The sequence below is a fragment of the Nuphar pumila genome, chromosome 12 (genome assembly GCF_984573655.1).
Source record: "Nuphar pumila chromosome 12, dmNupPumi1.hap1.1, whole genome shotgun sequence".
NCBI lineage: Eukaryota > Viridiplantae > Streptophyta > Magnoliopsida > Nymphaeales > Nymphaeaceae > Nuphar > Nuphar pumila.
The window spans coordinates 13,011,666-13,026,922 of record NC_143260.1 but is presented as its reverse complement, the minus strand read 5'-3'; the positions used below and the strand labels follow the sequence as shown (position 1 = coordinate 13,026,922).

General features: G+C 36.9%; 1 protein-coding gene across 1 annotated transcript in view; it reads left to right on the top strand.

Annotated features, from left to right (window-relative positions):
* The window catches only part of MEE18 (maternal effect embryo arrest 18), a 94,654-nt gene that overhangs the window by 38,072 nt on the left and 41,325 nt on the right, over window positions 1-15,257 (top strand). The window contains exon 7 of the mRNA XM_089983032.1: window positions 6,541-6,612. Coding sequence (XP_089839158.1) covers window positions 6,541-6,612 — 72 coding nt within the window. The remainder of the gene's footprint in view (window positions 1-6,540; window positions 6,613-15,257) is intronic.

Genomic DNA, 15,257 nt, shown 5'->3' with positions numbered 1-15,257 from the left:
TTTACTATAATACAGCCAAACAGATGTGGGACAATCTTCGAGATACGTACTCACAAGAGACTAATGTGAGTCGTATCCTGCAAGTTGAACAGGAGATATATAATTTACAGCAGGGAGATCAGACCTTGGCCCAGTATTATGCCTCCGTCAAGGCTGCGTTTGAAAGACTCAATGCTCACATGCCTCTTTGTTGCTCGAAGCAAAAGGATCATCAAGAACAAACTATGGTTGCTTGGTTTCTTACAGGTCTATCATCAAAATTCTCTGTTTCAAAAGTCCAAATGTTGACTGGATCAGATGTACCTACTCTTGCTGATGGATACAATCGTCTAAGTAGACTTGCGATCTCTCTTCCACAATCTCAGCCTGTGACTCAGTCATCTGCTCTAGTTGTCTCATCTGGTTATGGGCGTGGGAATATTCAGAATATCAGAGGACGAGGTCGTGGACGAGGTGTGAGAGGCAGATGAAAGCTTCAATGTACATTCTGTGGAAAATCTGGACATTTAGAAGATCGTTGCTGGGATAAGCATGGTCGGCCAACCGCTTCTTCATCAAAGCCATATGCTCCTAAAGCAAATGTTACTACACTAGAGACAACAAATGTACATGATAATAGCTCTGCAAGTGATAGTATCACCCTCAGTCGAGCTGAATATGATGAGCTGATAGCTCTTCGCTCCTTGAGTTCCGCCCCTCCTGCAGCCGGTGTTGCCTACTCAATAGGGAATCATCTTCCTCCAAATGACAGTAAGTGGATTATTGACTCTGGTGCATCCAGACACTTGTGTGGAAATTCGCTTGTTTTTTCAGATCTAAAGGATATTACTGTTCATCGAGGAGTCTCATTAGCCGATGGGAGTTCTTCACCGGTTGTTGGTCAGGGAAACATTTCTATATCCTCCTCCTTACAGTTGAAAAATGTTCTTCATGCTCCCAACTTTCCTCAAAGTTTACTCTCTGTTAGTTGTCTTACAAAAGAATTAAACTGTAGAGTGATATTTGATCTGATGGGTTGTCATTTTCAGGATTTGCTGACGGGGAAGATGATTGGTGGAGGCTATGAAGAAAATGACTACTACCTACATCATCAAATGGGGACTGTTCATGCGGCAATGGAACACTCATCCAGTCATGTTCAGTGGCATCGCCGTCTTGGTCATCCTTCATTGTCAAAGCTTCGTTCTGTCTTTCCTCAAATTCCTTTCACTATATCATTTCAGTGTGAAGCATGTCAGTTGGGCAAGCATCATCGAAGTTCGTTCCCTTCAAGTCAGAGTCAGTCTAGTCATAAAGTCTTTAAACTTCTTCATGCAGATGTATGGGGTCCTAGTAAGATTCCTATTAGGACTCAATGTCGATATTATCTTGTTATTGCTCTAAGTTGTCATGAGTGTTTTAAATAAAAGAACGATCTGAAGTTCCAAGTATTATCAAATCCTTAATTTTTGAAATAAAAACTCAGTTTGAATCTATTGTCAAGATTGTTCGCACTGATAATGCTCTTGGGTTTAAATCAAAACTTCTGTTACAATTTTACCAAGATCATGACATTCAACCCCAAACTTCCTGTGCCTATTCATCTCAACAAAATGGGGTGGCTGAGCGAAAACATCGGCACCTGCTTGATGTTGCCAGGACCATTATGATTCAATCCAATGTTCGTGCGTTATATTGGGGTGATGCGATTACCACTGCTTGTTATATGATCAACCGCATGCCTTCATCTTCTGTGGGTGATCAAATTTCATTACATATCCTAAAACCTAATGCCCCACTCTTCTCTTTCTCACCAAAAATATTTGGATGTGTTTGTTTTGTACACAAACTTGGTCCTGACCGTGATAAATTATCTGCTCAAGCTACAAAGTGCATATTTATAGGTTATCCAAAAAATCAAAAGGGATATCGGTGTTATGATCCTATTTCTCGCCGAGAGTATGTCAGTGCGGATGTATCTTTCTTGGAATCCACTCCATATTTCTCTAGTACCGGTTCCCCGCTGCAGGTTGGTCCAGCTGACCCTTTTCCCTTACCTATACCTCCTTTTCCTTTGGAATCTGTGCCCTTGGTACCGAACCAAACTTCATCCTCTTCACGATTTAATAATCCTCCATTGGTATATGTACGTAGAGCTCCACCTCTGCCCGTGCCTCCATCCTCTTCTTCTCCTGAGGTAAGTACTACTGATAATAGTGATCTTCATGATGATGATAACAAGCCTATTGCTCTACGTAAGGGGACACGACAATGTACCTTATATCCCATATATCATTTTGTCTCCGATGTCAGAATTGGAAATCAGATGAAATTTTTTATTTCAGGTTTATCTGCTGAAACGATTCCTCTAAACTATCACCAGGCAGAGCTAGATAACCGCTGGAAGCTGGCTATGGAAGAAGAAATGGATGCTTTAGTGTCTCAGCATACATGGGATTTAGTTGATTCCCAGTAAATGCTGACATTGTTGGATGCAAATGGGTATATACAATAAAGTACAAATCAGATATATCTATTGAAAGGTACATGGCAAGATTAGTAGCAAAAGGATATACTCAGACATATGGTATTGATTTCTTTGAAACCTTTTCTCCTGTTGCACGGATGTGCACCATTCGTCTTGTTCTCTCAGTAGTTGTTCATCATGGTTGGAGCTTATGTCAATTAGATGTGAAGAATGCATTTCTATATGGGATCTATCTGAGACAACTTACATGCAACAACCTCCAGGTTTTGAGGTTGAGGGGCAGTGTCCGAAGGTTTGTAGATTGAAAAAGGCGATTTATGGCTTGAAACAAAGTCCTCGTGCATGGTTTCAAAAGCTGTTTGAAGTGATGTCACGCTTTGGCTTCAACAGGTCAGCTGCAGATCATACACTATTTATCCAGAAAACTAACTCAGGCATAGTTGTTATGGTGGTATATGTGGATGACATCATTCTTACAGGAGACAATGTGAAAAATATTGAAGCCACAAAGGCTCATCTTCAAAAACACTTTGTTACAAAAGACCTTAGTTCACTTAGATATTTTCTGGGTATAGAAGTTGCCAGGAACCGTGAAGGGATGATTCTGTCTCAACGGAAGTATGTTCTTGACTTATTAAAGGAAACGGGAATGTTGGGAGCTAAACCAACAAATATTCCCATGGACCATAAAGTTCAGTTGTTTGAAGAAGGGTCAAAACCGGTTGATAGCAAAAGCTATCGCTCACTAGTAGGGAAGCTACTGTATGTAACTGTTACCAGGCCGGATATTGCTTTAGCAGTAAGCAAAGTTAGCCAGTTTATGGACAAACCAACTAAGGTACACTGAAATGCAGCTATAATGATTCTCAGGTATTTAAAATCTTCTCCTGGAAAAAGGGTTATTGTTTAAGAAAGGTGGAAATCTGGAGATAGTGGCCTATTCTGATGCTGACTATGCAGGATCTATAGTGGATAGATAATCTACCACAGGATTCTGTGTGTTTCTGGGAGACAACCTGATTTCATGGAGAAGTAAGAAGCAAAATGTGATTTCTAGATCGAGTGCAGAATCAGAATATAGGGCTATGGCCCAAACAACTGCTGAATTGATGTGGGTTCGTACTGTTCTTCATGACCTTCAGGTGAAGGTTTCCTCTCCTATGACCATGATGTGTGATAACAAGGCGGCCACATATATAGCGAACAATCCTGTCTTTCATGAGAGAACAAAGCACATTGAGGTTGATTGTCACTATGTAAGAGATATGGTTCAAGCTGGTTATATCTCTACCAAATATCTAAAGTCGGAGGACCAAGTTGCAGATATGTTTACAAAGCCTCTTCCTAGACCAAATTTCTCAAAATGTTGTGACAAGCTGAGCATGATTGATATCTATGCTCCAGCTTGAGGAGGAGTGTTGAGATTAAGAGGTTTTAAGTTTAAGTTTTCTTAGATTAAAGGTTATTTGATATTTTAATTTAATGAGGGACTTATATGTAATTTTTCCTTTTGGCCTCTCTCTATTTAACATAGAGATTAGCCCTAATAACAGTTAACATGTTCTCTTATTTTTGCAGCCGTCTCTCTCTCTTTCTCTCTCTACCTAGGTGTCTGCGCATCTCATCTACCTTCTACATATATTATAGGAAAACTATTTGCTACTAATGAAGGTAAGAAACTAATGAGCTAAAAATCATAGGTGCAAGTTTTATAGACTCAATCTAACCACGTAGATGTGTTCAACGTTGTTTGTTCGCTAAGGATCAAGCCTTGGATCGTTCTTTTCTGATATAAAATTGTGATCTTTTGAGTTATGAAATTTTGGGACATTGTAGGCCGTTGATTTTTGGTCCCTTTTAAAAATCTAATTACTTGTCATAGTCACATGATTCAAACAAGTTTCCTACTAAACAAACCATGTAGATCACATCCATAACATTTGATCTACAAAAAATTGAAATTTTTTGAAGAAAAAAGTGATTTCTACTCATTAGTTCCTTACTTTCATTAGTAGCCAATATTTACCCATATGTATATATGTTTTTCTTCTTTGTAATAGGTAATACTCTCTAGGGGTATTTTGATAATTGTCTACATCTTTAAAATATCCCAAGGTTTAACAATTCATCTTGTTCTATTTGAGTATACCTTTCTAAAGCACTAGGTTTGGCATCATTGGGTGTATCCCATATGGAATCATGTCTAGCTATCTCATCCCATAGTCTTTTCAACTTGCCATTAGTATTCTCTCACGGATTGGTCACCTTGCTTGCTCGAGGATTTTATCCCTATGTTCCCACAAGTAGGTGGCATCCTTTTAAGAATGCATTTCTTTTAGAAATGTCCATGCCTCATCGGCCCTTTTGTAGTTCAAGATGTTGTCACATAGATCTTGGTCCATGTTATTCATGAACCATGAAAGGACTTTAGCATGACTCATTTCCCAATCTCTCAAGGCTTTTCGATAATCAGACATAGCCTTTTATTTTTCACTATCTTTTAATACTTCCTCCACTCCATTTACAATTTTAGGAAGTACAAGTTGGGGTTCCGGGGTTGAACCATCCACAAACTCCCATAGATCTTTTCCAACAAGGAACCTCTTCATCGCCGTGGCCTATATATTGTAGTTGTTCCCATCAAATTTGATGGGGAAGATGATAACAACCTCTTTGTTGGCCATAGAGATGAGAAGAAAAGAGACGAGGGAGAAGAAGAAAGAAGATGAATGCATGAGCAACGGTGGTACCATGAACACACGAGCACCATGAACATTTGATCATGAGCACCACGAACACTTGAAAGAGAGAGTGATACCCGAGCAAGAGTGACATCTATGATCACACGAGCACCACAAATCTAATAGCAAAGTCCCAAGAGCCAATGACTCTTATACCATGTAATGAATCCTCAAGGATTCAAATATAGAATACCTACTTTGGGCAAGAGCACAAGAACAACCCGCAAAGGGGCACTCACAAAGCCAACACAAGAACACAGTCTTCAAAATTATAATCTTTATTTATCAAATATGCTTTAGGAAAATGCATGACATATAATGGGACAAAAGATCTCTATTTATATACAAACAAGAGGGCCTATATAGCTGTTGTGAAAGGCCCCAACGGCTAGAAATACAGTTGTTGGAGATTCCCAACAGTTATATTGACTAAAAGAAAAAACTGAATATAGCTGTTGGAGATTCCCAACTATATTGACTAAAAGACAAAACTGCCCTTTATAAAAGTGTAAAAAATTGAATAAAATAAAATAAAAAAGATCAGTTCTGCCCCTAAAAGGCAGAGCCTATTACATGTACAGAATTACCATTCTGCCCTTAATGGGAAGAGCCTATTGCATGTACATAATTATCAAAATACCCCTAGAGGGTATTACCTATTACAAAGAAGAAAAACACACACACACACACATATATATATATATATACACACACACACACACACATATATATATATATATATATATATATATATATACACACACACACACACACACACACACACACAACATATTTTAACAAACCTATGTCCCATAGAAACTGTTTGCTTGAGACTGTCCCTTGGCCTGTAGGTCCTGGCACAAGATGAGAATTCTAGCTCTTCTAGAGTGGTATCTCACTGATGGCTTGGGCTCCTTTGGAAGGAGGCCTTCTTTGACTTCCACTGACACTGTGCAGGAAAGGCCCAAAGCCAATCCCAGGTTTTTGTAAAGCTGCCATTGGTCTTTTTGTTCAGATGCAGGTAGTCCGCATTTCTTTTCCTTTTGAAATAGTGCATTCCTATGTTTAGGACCATCCCAAAAAGTTTCTTTCTTATCTAGTCATTGTTAGGTTTATTGACTCTTTCTCTTCCCTTTGTGTGTATGTGTGTGTCCAATATTCAACCTTATCTTATTATTACGTGAGTTATGTGTCCATGGTTGAACCTTATCTTGCTATTACTTTATTACATGATTTACATGCTACACACTTTTTCCATGATGGAATTTATCTCATGCTTTAAATTAAATAATAAGCAATAACTAGCTGATTTAATGTTGGTTTCTTTCTTAGGATGGAACTATGATAAGAGGCCAGAACAAGATCTCTCACCCGACAAATGGGCAAACAGATACTGTAATTAAGGTCTCTTTTAATGATTTTTCCATGATCCTTGAAGATGTAAATTTTTTTACTGGAATGTTTATCAAAGACTCAATTCATTTAGTGCATCCTGTGACATTTTTGTGTGCATTATATATCATTTCTGTAAGATTTGTTATTTTTTGCCAAATGGAGTAGCACTAGCATTTTGCATACCCTTGATAATTTTAAAAACTGTTATGTCTCATTTTACCATTAATAACTTTTATTTTTTCCACCAAATAAGAATGACCTAGTCTACCCCTAATTCAATACTATGTAACATTGACACTCCTAAAAGGGCACATGGGTCCATTTTTGTCCAAAATTGGACGCGATCAATCTTAGCTGAGTCTAGTTTTGTCTACATTATATATATACAAGCAATATATATACATGTAATCTATATATATGATGCATTTACAATTATACATGCATAATATATCTATATATATTTATTTATGGCTTAGCAATACCCTCCCACACATGTTTTTGGAATTGCTATATGCACCCATCAGATCTGCACCTGCACCCATGTGGTAGATGTAATACAAGTCATTTAAAAAATTGCCACCAACTTTAACTTTCTTAACGTTAAACTAAAAGAGTTTATGGAATGTATGCATGAAGGAGTGTTGGTTAAGCTTGAAGAATGAGATAAGAAGAAAATATAAATGTATGCATATGCAATAAAAAAGATGCAAGGTATCCAGTGGTACCCTTTTATAAACTCTGATGGTAGTACTACATGCATAGAAACAGGTATGAAGATGCTTCTAGTACCACACTCAATCTTCTTCATAGCTTTTGTGACTATTGTATTAGACCTAGCACATTCCAAGGGAGTTATTCCCATTGATTATCTTCTCGAGAGAAGAACTCCTAGTGAAGTGATATAAAATAAATGAAATTTAAATGCAGGGTGTGTGAAAGTATCTTCAACAAGATACTATGATTAAGACCTCAATATTCTTGATAAAGAATGACACACATGCATAATAAGAACACTTAGAACACTTGTGCATAAAAGCAAAAATCCACAAACTCTCACAAATGCACAAAAAGCATAAAAATAAATAATCAAACTTTATTAGGAACTTGAGATTTGAACCAAAGCCATAAAAAAACAAAGAGGGGAATACCCCTTTTTATAGAGGAGTGGATGCCTTGGAGGGGCTCCACTTCTAGTCGTTGGAGCCCCTCCAATGGTCACAAATGTGATCGTTGGAAGGGGCCCAACCACTACATGGTGGGCCCCTCCAAGGTGTACACCACCTTTTACAAAAAAGAAAAAAGAGAAAAATAAAAGAAAAAGAAAAGAAATAAAAGAAAAGTAATTACAAACATATTCGAAAAATGAATGTGTAAAAAGACTAAACTACCCCTATAGATAACAATAGAAAAATATTTATTTTATATATATAATAAGTAGATACATATACATATATATAATATATGTATATGTATTACTTTATATATATAAAATATATATTGGGTTACATGAGATTGATTACATAATTTAACAAGGTGTTCCTCAATATTCCTCCAATTAGGATGTGTTTAACGTCTTAAATGATAGAGAACTACTTTATCTCTGTATATTTACTGCTTTTTATCAATTTGGTATAAAAGGGAAACAACAAATTTGAAAAATTTCAGCCTTATTTTTCAAAAATTTGATTAACACTTTAAATCACCCATGCTTGCTTCACAAAACTTTGTAATACTTTCCTAACTTAAGCACAAGCCAGCTACATGCAGTTTGAAATGCCTATACTTTTAGAAAGAGATGCAAAAGCTTGAGATCATCCAATTTGGTCAAGGGCAAAACTATAATGAAATGGTGATCTTCCACGAATGCACTTGGATCACTCAAAAGGAAGTATCTAAAAGACACTTTAAGCAAAACCCACAAAAGGGTAAAAATGAAAACACACATAAATAACACACTTTTATTTATGTAAGAAAATGCTTAAAAAGCATTACAAGAAGTGGTTTTACAAGAGGGGGCTGAGCCCCTATTTATACAAGAGCAATGGGGAGAGCTCATAAGGAGCTCTCCCTTCTAGTCGTTGGACTGGTCCAACGGCTAGAAATCTAGCTGTTGGACTAGTTCCAACGACTAGATTGCTTGGTCAAGTTCCAATTGGAACTTGACCAAAGCCCATTATCTAGTTCTAAGTGAACTAGATAATGTAAATAACACAAAAAAATAAAAGGAAATAAAAATAAAAATAGAAAAATATATATACAATATAATAATAATATATCATATTATTATTATATTATGTATATGTTATATTTTAACACCCCCTCAAACTTACGGTACAATGAGCGAAAGTTTATCTAAAAGGAAGTGGAATCTGGGAGCTGCAAGAGGTTTGATGAAGAAATCTGCTAATTGGTATTCTGACGTCACATATGGCAGATCAATGGTGCCATGCAGGTACTCCTCTCTGACATAGTGACAATTCATCTCTATGTGTTTGGTGCGTTCATGAAAAGTTCGGTTGCTTGCGATGTAGATTGCACTTTTGTTGTCACAACACATGCGTGAGACTTGTGTTGCTTCAGTTCCCATATCAGCTAGCAGTCGTCTGAGCCAAACAACTTCCATTGTGGTGGTTGCCATGGCTCTATATTCAATTTCAGTGGAGGAAAGAGAAACCTTCTGCTGTTTCTTGCACCTCCACGATATGAGAGATTCATCTAAAAACACACAGAAACCAGTGGTTGAGTGCCTATTATTAGGATCACCTCCCCAGTCAGCATCAATATAAGCAATTAAATCTAAAGATGACGATGCAGACAAGAAGAGTCATCGTGAGAGGAAATTCTTTAAATATCTTATAATACGTAAAACTGCTCCCATGTGAATAGAGGTGAGAGTATGCTGAAATTGGCTAGCTGTGTGTACAACATGTGCGATGTCCGGTCGAGTGATGAAAATGTAGGAAAGTGCTTCAACAAGTTGTCTAAACGGATTAAGATTCTCAAGTCGTTCTCCATCATCAATTTTCATTTTAACATTAACTACTTCTCGTGTATCTACTTTCTTATCATCTGTAATGCTAGACCTGCAAACAATATTAAAGGCAAATTTAGATTGAGATATCAAATACCCTCTAGGGGAATAAGCAACTTCTATTCCCAGGAAATATTGTAATAGTCTTAGGTCAGACATCTCAAAATGAGTTTTAAGAAGAGTTTTGATATTGGCAACTCCCTATTTGTCATCTTCAGTGATGATCATATCATCTACATAAAGAAGAAGAATGATGATACCTGCATTAGATTGCTTAATAAACAAGTCAGTGTCAGTCAAACAAGAACGAAAACCAATATCAGTCATAATATGACTAAATCTGTCATACCAGGCTTTTGGTGCCTGTTTGACACCATAAAGAGCTTTCTTAAGACGAAGAATTTCACCCTTAGGAAAACTGATACCCGGCGGAGCTTCCATGTACACTTCTTCAGCAAGACTCCCATTTAAAAAGGCATTTTTGACGTCCATTTGAAATATATGCCATTTTTTGATAGAGGCTAAAACAATTAAAGTTCGAACTATGGTCATTCGGGCCACAGGAGCAAAGGTTTCTTCGTAGTCAATGCCATACTCTTGAGCATAGCCTTTGGCCACGAGTCATGCCTTATACCTTTCGAGGGTCCCATCACTTTTGGTTTTGACTTTATAGACCCATCTATAACCTATAGGTTTCTTTCTAAGAGGCAAGTCTTGGATAAACTAGGTCTTGGCCTTCTCTAATGCATCTAACTCTATTTTTATAGCTTCAATCCATTATTCATGATTTTTGGCTTCAAAGTATGAGGAAGGTTCAACATAGGATTGAATTAATGCAAGGGATGCCCTATACGAGGGTGAAAAAGATTCATAAGAGACAATTTTTTCAGGAGGTCTAGAGATTCTAGAAGTCCTGCGAGAAGGAGCTTCAAAAAATCTTTCTAACGCACATGGAGGTCGTTGCTCTCCGATTCTTCGTCCTGAATACTGTAAGCTAACATCCCTACTGGTTTGGTTTTCACTATTATTTTCATAGATAGTAGGACTTTGATTATTGCCAGAGTTACATTCAACATCCTCTTCACTAGATTTTGAAGTTAGATTAATTAAAAAGAATATTCAGTAATATCCTTGGATTTTTCACTTTCAAATTTTTTTCTTTTTCAAGAAAAGTCACATTTCTTGACACATAATTTACCATTTTGAAGATCATAGCATCTGTACCCTTTTTGATTTTTAGCATATCTTAAAAAAACACATGGGATTGCACGAGGAGAGAATTTATCGTTCTTGTCTGTAAATACAAAACATTTGCAACCAAACACTCTTATTCTGGAGTAATCTGGAGCTATAACATAAAGTTTTTCAATCGGGGATATGTTTTCTAAAGAAGAAGATGGCATTCTGTTTATGAGATAAGTGACAGTTAGAGCTGCTTCAACCCAAAACCCTTTAGGCACTTGACTTGCGATTAGCAAAGTCCAAGTGGTCTCCATAATGTGACGATGTTTGCGTTCTGCCAGACCATTATGTTGAGGGGTATTTGGGCAAGATCGTTGATGAATAATGCCGTATGAATTAAGATAAATTCTCCAGACATAAATTCTCCCCCTGAATCTGTGCGCAAAATGGAGATATTGTTTTGAAATTTGTTTGTGACCATTTTATGAAATATTTGAAAGTGGGAAAAAATTTCAATTTATGTTTAAGAAAATAAATCTAAGTATGTCTAGAAAAATGATCAACAAAGCTGACATAATATGCAAAACCGCCTTTACAAATAACTGGTGCAGGTCCCCAAACATCCGAATGTATTAACTCAAGGGGTTTTATAGAGACAAATGTTCTACTAGAAAACAATAATCTTTTCATTTTACCAAGAATGCAGTCTTTACAAGCAAAATGTTTAGATTTACAAAATTTTCCAAACTTGGAAAGAATTGGATTTTAGACATATGAGGATGACCAAGTCTTTTGTGTCATAAGTCTGTTTCCAATTTTTGAACATTTAAATAAAAAACATTCTTTGCTAGTTCCAAAAAGTCCATGTAATATAGCCCTCATTCTCTATGACCTTCCCCAATCAGCTTCCCTGACTGGCGATCCTGTATCCAACAACCATCAGAAGAGAAGGATATATTACATCCATAATCAGAAATTTGAGAAACAGATAATAAATTTAAATTTAGTTTTGGGATATATCTAACTTCTAGAATATAAAAGGTTTTGTTTATTTCAAAACATCCAATTCCTTTGATTTCGAGAGATGTTCCATCTGTTGTAAAGACTATTGAAATATTTGAGTTATTTTGAAGACATTCAGATAAACATTTATAATTTGGGGTCATATGAAATGAGGCACCAGAATCTAAAAGCCAAGGAAAGTTACCTGGACCGAAAACATATGCGTCCGCTGCTCCAGTTGAGACTTCAACGGAAGAGAATACCCCTTGGAGAAGAGGCTGAAGAATCTTCATAAGTTGAGCCATAGAAACGAGCGCATCTTGATCTTTTGGCTTGGCTTCAACTGATGCAACCTTCTTTTCATCTCTTTTCTTTAACTTTGGACATTGAGGCCTATAGTGCCCCGGTTCATGACAGTGGTGACAAATAACTTTTCTTTTGTCAAACTCGCCATTCTGCCTCCCAAAATGAGGTGGCCTGTAAGTGTGAATATGATTCCCAGGCCTAGATACAACTAGGACAGTATTATCATCAGCTTTAGAGGAACTTTTTCGGAGACGATTTTTCTCCATTGTTAATTCTTCAATAGTTTATACAATAGAAGGAACTTTCCCCCGATGAAAGAGGGCCGATTTGGTGGACTCAAATTCCGGCCTTAACCCAGTTATAAATTGATAAAAATGTTTAGTGTCGAGTTGCTTTTTGGCGAAGCTCGATGTCTTCGGCATAGTGCCATTTTGGTTCCAAAAGAGATAATTCTTCCCAGAGTTCGGACAACCCATTGTAATATTTGTGAATTGATTTATCTCTTTGGGTGGATGAAGGCGTTGTTGTTGTTGTTGTTGTTGTTGTTGTTTGTGATTTATCTCTTTGGGTCTTCATTGGAACCTTCTCTTGAAGATTGCACACATGTGCAATATCTTTAAGGGAATACATATTTTTCAAATATTCCCATGCCTTATCGGCATGTTCAAACTTGGCAAGACTGAAACATTTTTTAATGTCAACACTATTGATAAGTCATGACATTATTTTCGCATGTTCCATTCTCTACTCTTTTCACTTTTTTTCATAGGAGGCTAGAGCCTTGATTTTCTCCTCTTCTAATAATGGGACCTCTTTATCTCCCTCTTTCTTAGTAAGGGATAGTTTAGGTTTCGAATCGGAACCATCCACAATCCCCTATAAGCCTTTACCCCCATATATGATGCTTCATGATTGAAGCCCATGTTACATAATTTGTGTCAATTAATTTCATAGGGATGATGGTGACTTTATCATTGTCATTTAGGAAAAGATAGAAGAAAAGAAATGAAAAAAAATGTGAGAAGGGAAAGAGATACAATACAAAAGATGTTGAAGCCCTTCAAATGATGCGTTTTGCAGCCAATAATGAAGTGATAAAACACTTCTCTCCAAGTGACGAAACACTTTGCAAGAATAAGGTGATAACACACCTTTTGCACAAGGGGCACAAAAACCGAGTCGGCCTTTCTCCAAGTTCTAATAATTCCGTGGCTCTGATACCATGTAATGAAATGGTGATCTTCCACGAATGCACTTGGATCACTCAAAAGGAAGTATCTAAAAGACACTTTAAGCAAAACCCACAAAAGGGTAAAAATGAAAACACACATAAATAACACACTTTTATTTATGTAAGAAAATGCTTAAAAAGCATTACAAGAAGTGGTTTTACAAGAGGGGGCTGAGCCCCTATTTATACAAGAGCAATGGGGAGAGCTCATAAGGAGCTCTCCCTTCTAGTCGTTGGACTGGTCCAACGGCTAGAAATCTAGCTGTTGGACTAGTTCCAACGACTAGATTGCTTGGTCAAGTTCCAATTGGAACTTGACCAAAGCCCATTATCTAGTTCTAAGTGAACTAGATAATGTAAATAACACAAAAAAATAAAAGGAAATAAAAATAAAAATAGAAAAATATATATACAATATAATAATAATAATATATCATATTATTATTATATTATGTATATGTTACATTTTAGCAAAAACTTGGTAGACTTTTCTTTTGATGCAGGAGCGGAGCAGAAGAACTGGGTTAGTAGGGTCCATTCAGATCCATTTTAGATTTTGATTCTTTGTTATTTGGGTCTTTTGTATTTGGACATTTGGATGTTTTTTTCAGATATTGGATCATTATGCGTGATCCGTATCTTTAGGATAGGTCTGATCTTTTTAGAAAGTTATCAGGATTAGAAGTTTGTTTCTTTAGGATTAAAAAACTTATGTCTATAAGTAGATGGGGGATTTAGGAGTTTAGGCAAAGTCGAGGTGGAATTTAATTTTCAGTTATTTCAGTCATTTTCTGCTTTTTTAATTAATTTCCAGTAATTTCCTGTTTTCCCTAGATAAATTCATGGCTGGTTAGATTTTTCTGTAAATTCAGTTTTGGATTTACATCTATTGGTATCAGAGCAAGATCTATCCCTTGATTCATTCGATTGGACGATATGAGGAACAATCCTGTTGCATTGAGATCATAAACTTCATAACCCAAGGAGCGTTGTCCAGTGATCACACGTTGTGCATCTACCTGGATATATCATCAGATCGGCAACCTCATTGGCTGTCAAGTAGCAATCCAACGTGGTCACATGAACCTACAGCATCCCAGACTGTGACGACCACCACATATTTGCAGCTGCTCTACCGACTGGCTGATCCGATCCATGGTGCCACCAGCAATATTCCCTTCAGGGCAGCTCACAGGAACCCTCTTGAAAAGCTGTGTGAACCGTCACCATCTTTGGAAGTCAACCAAGGAAGCCCAAGCCTTAGGATTCAACAAGGATTTGTACAACCACATAATAGAGGATCTGCCACTTATTGATCCAGATTTAGATATCGAGTTAGGGAAAAGTATTAGAGAACATAAGGAGGCCTCATAGAGATTATGGAAAGTTACATGCATCCATCTAGCTGGTTTTAGAGAGATCATCCAAGAGGATTGAAGAAAAATTGACAACTTGAATGTGAGCTGTAACGGATGGCTGGGAGGTCTTCATCAATATCTGTTTATGTAGGCACATGTAGATGAGGGTTATACATGTAAACAGTGTAGCTTATGCTAAGGATCTGTGTAAAGTGGGATTACCATCCCTGAGCAGTAAACTGTAGGAGTCTAATTCAATTATGGATTGTGTGAAATATGTCCAAGCCCATAAAACATTAAATTAATTGTGGCAGAGTTTGACTCTTCTATTTCAATTGTAGATGTTTGAAGCATCGTCTAAGTCATTTCATGGTAAATCCAATAAAGAATGAGTATGCATTAATAGATTGGTCAACTGACATTCTATACATGAAAAGACATTCTTGAGATAGATCAACCACTAAGTATGTTTTTGATTATCAGCATTTCCATCAAACACATATTGAATAGCTTTGGTTGGATATTTGCTGCTGTTTGATTTGGG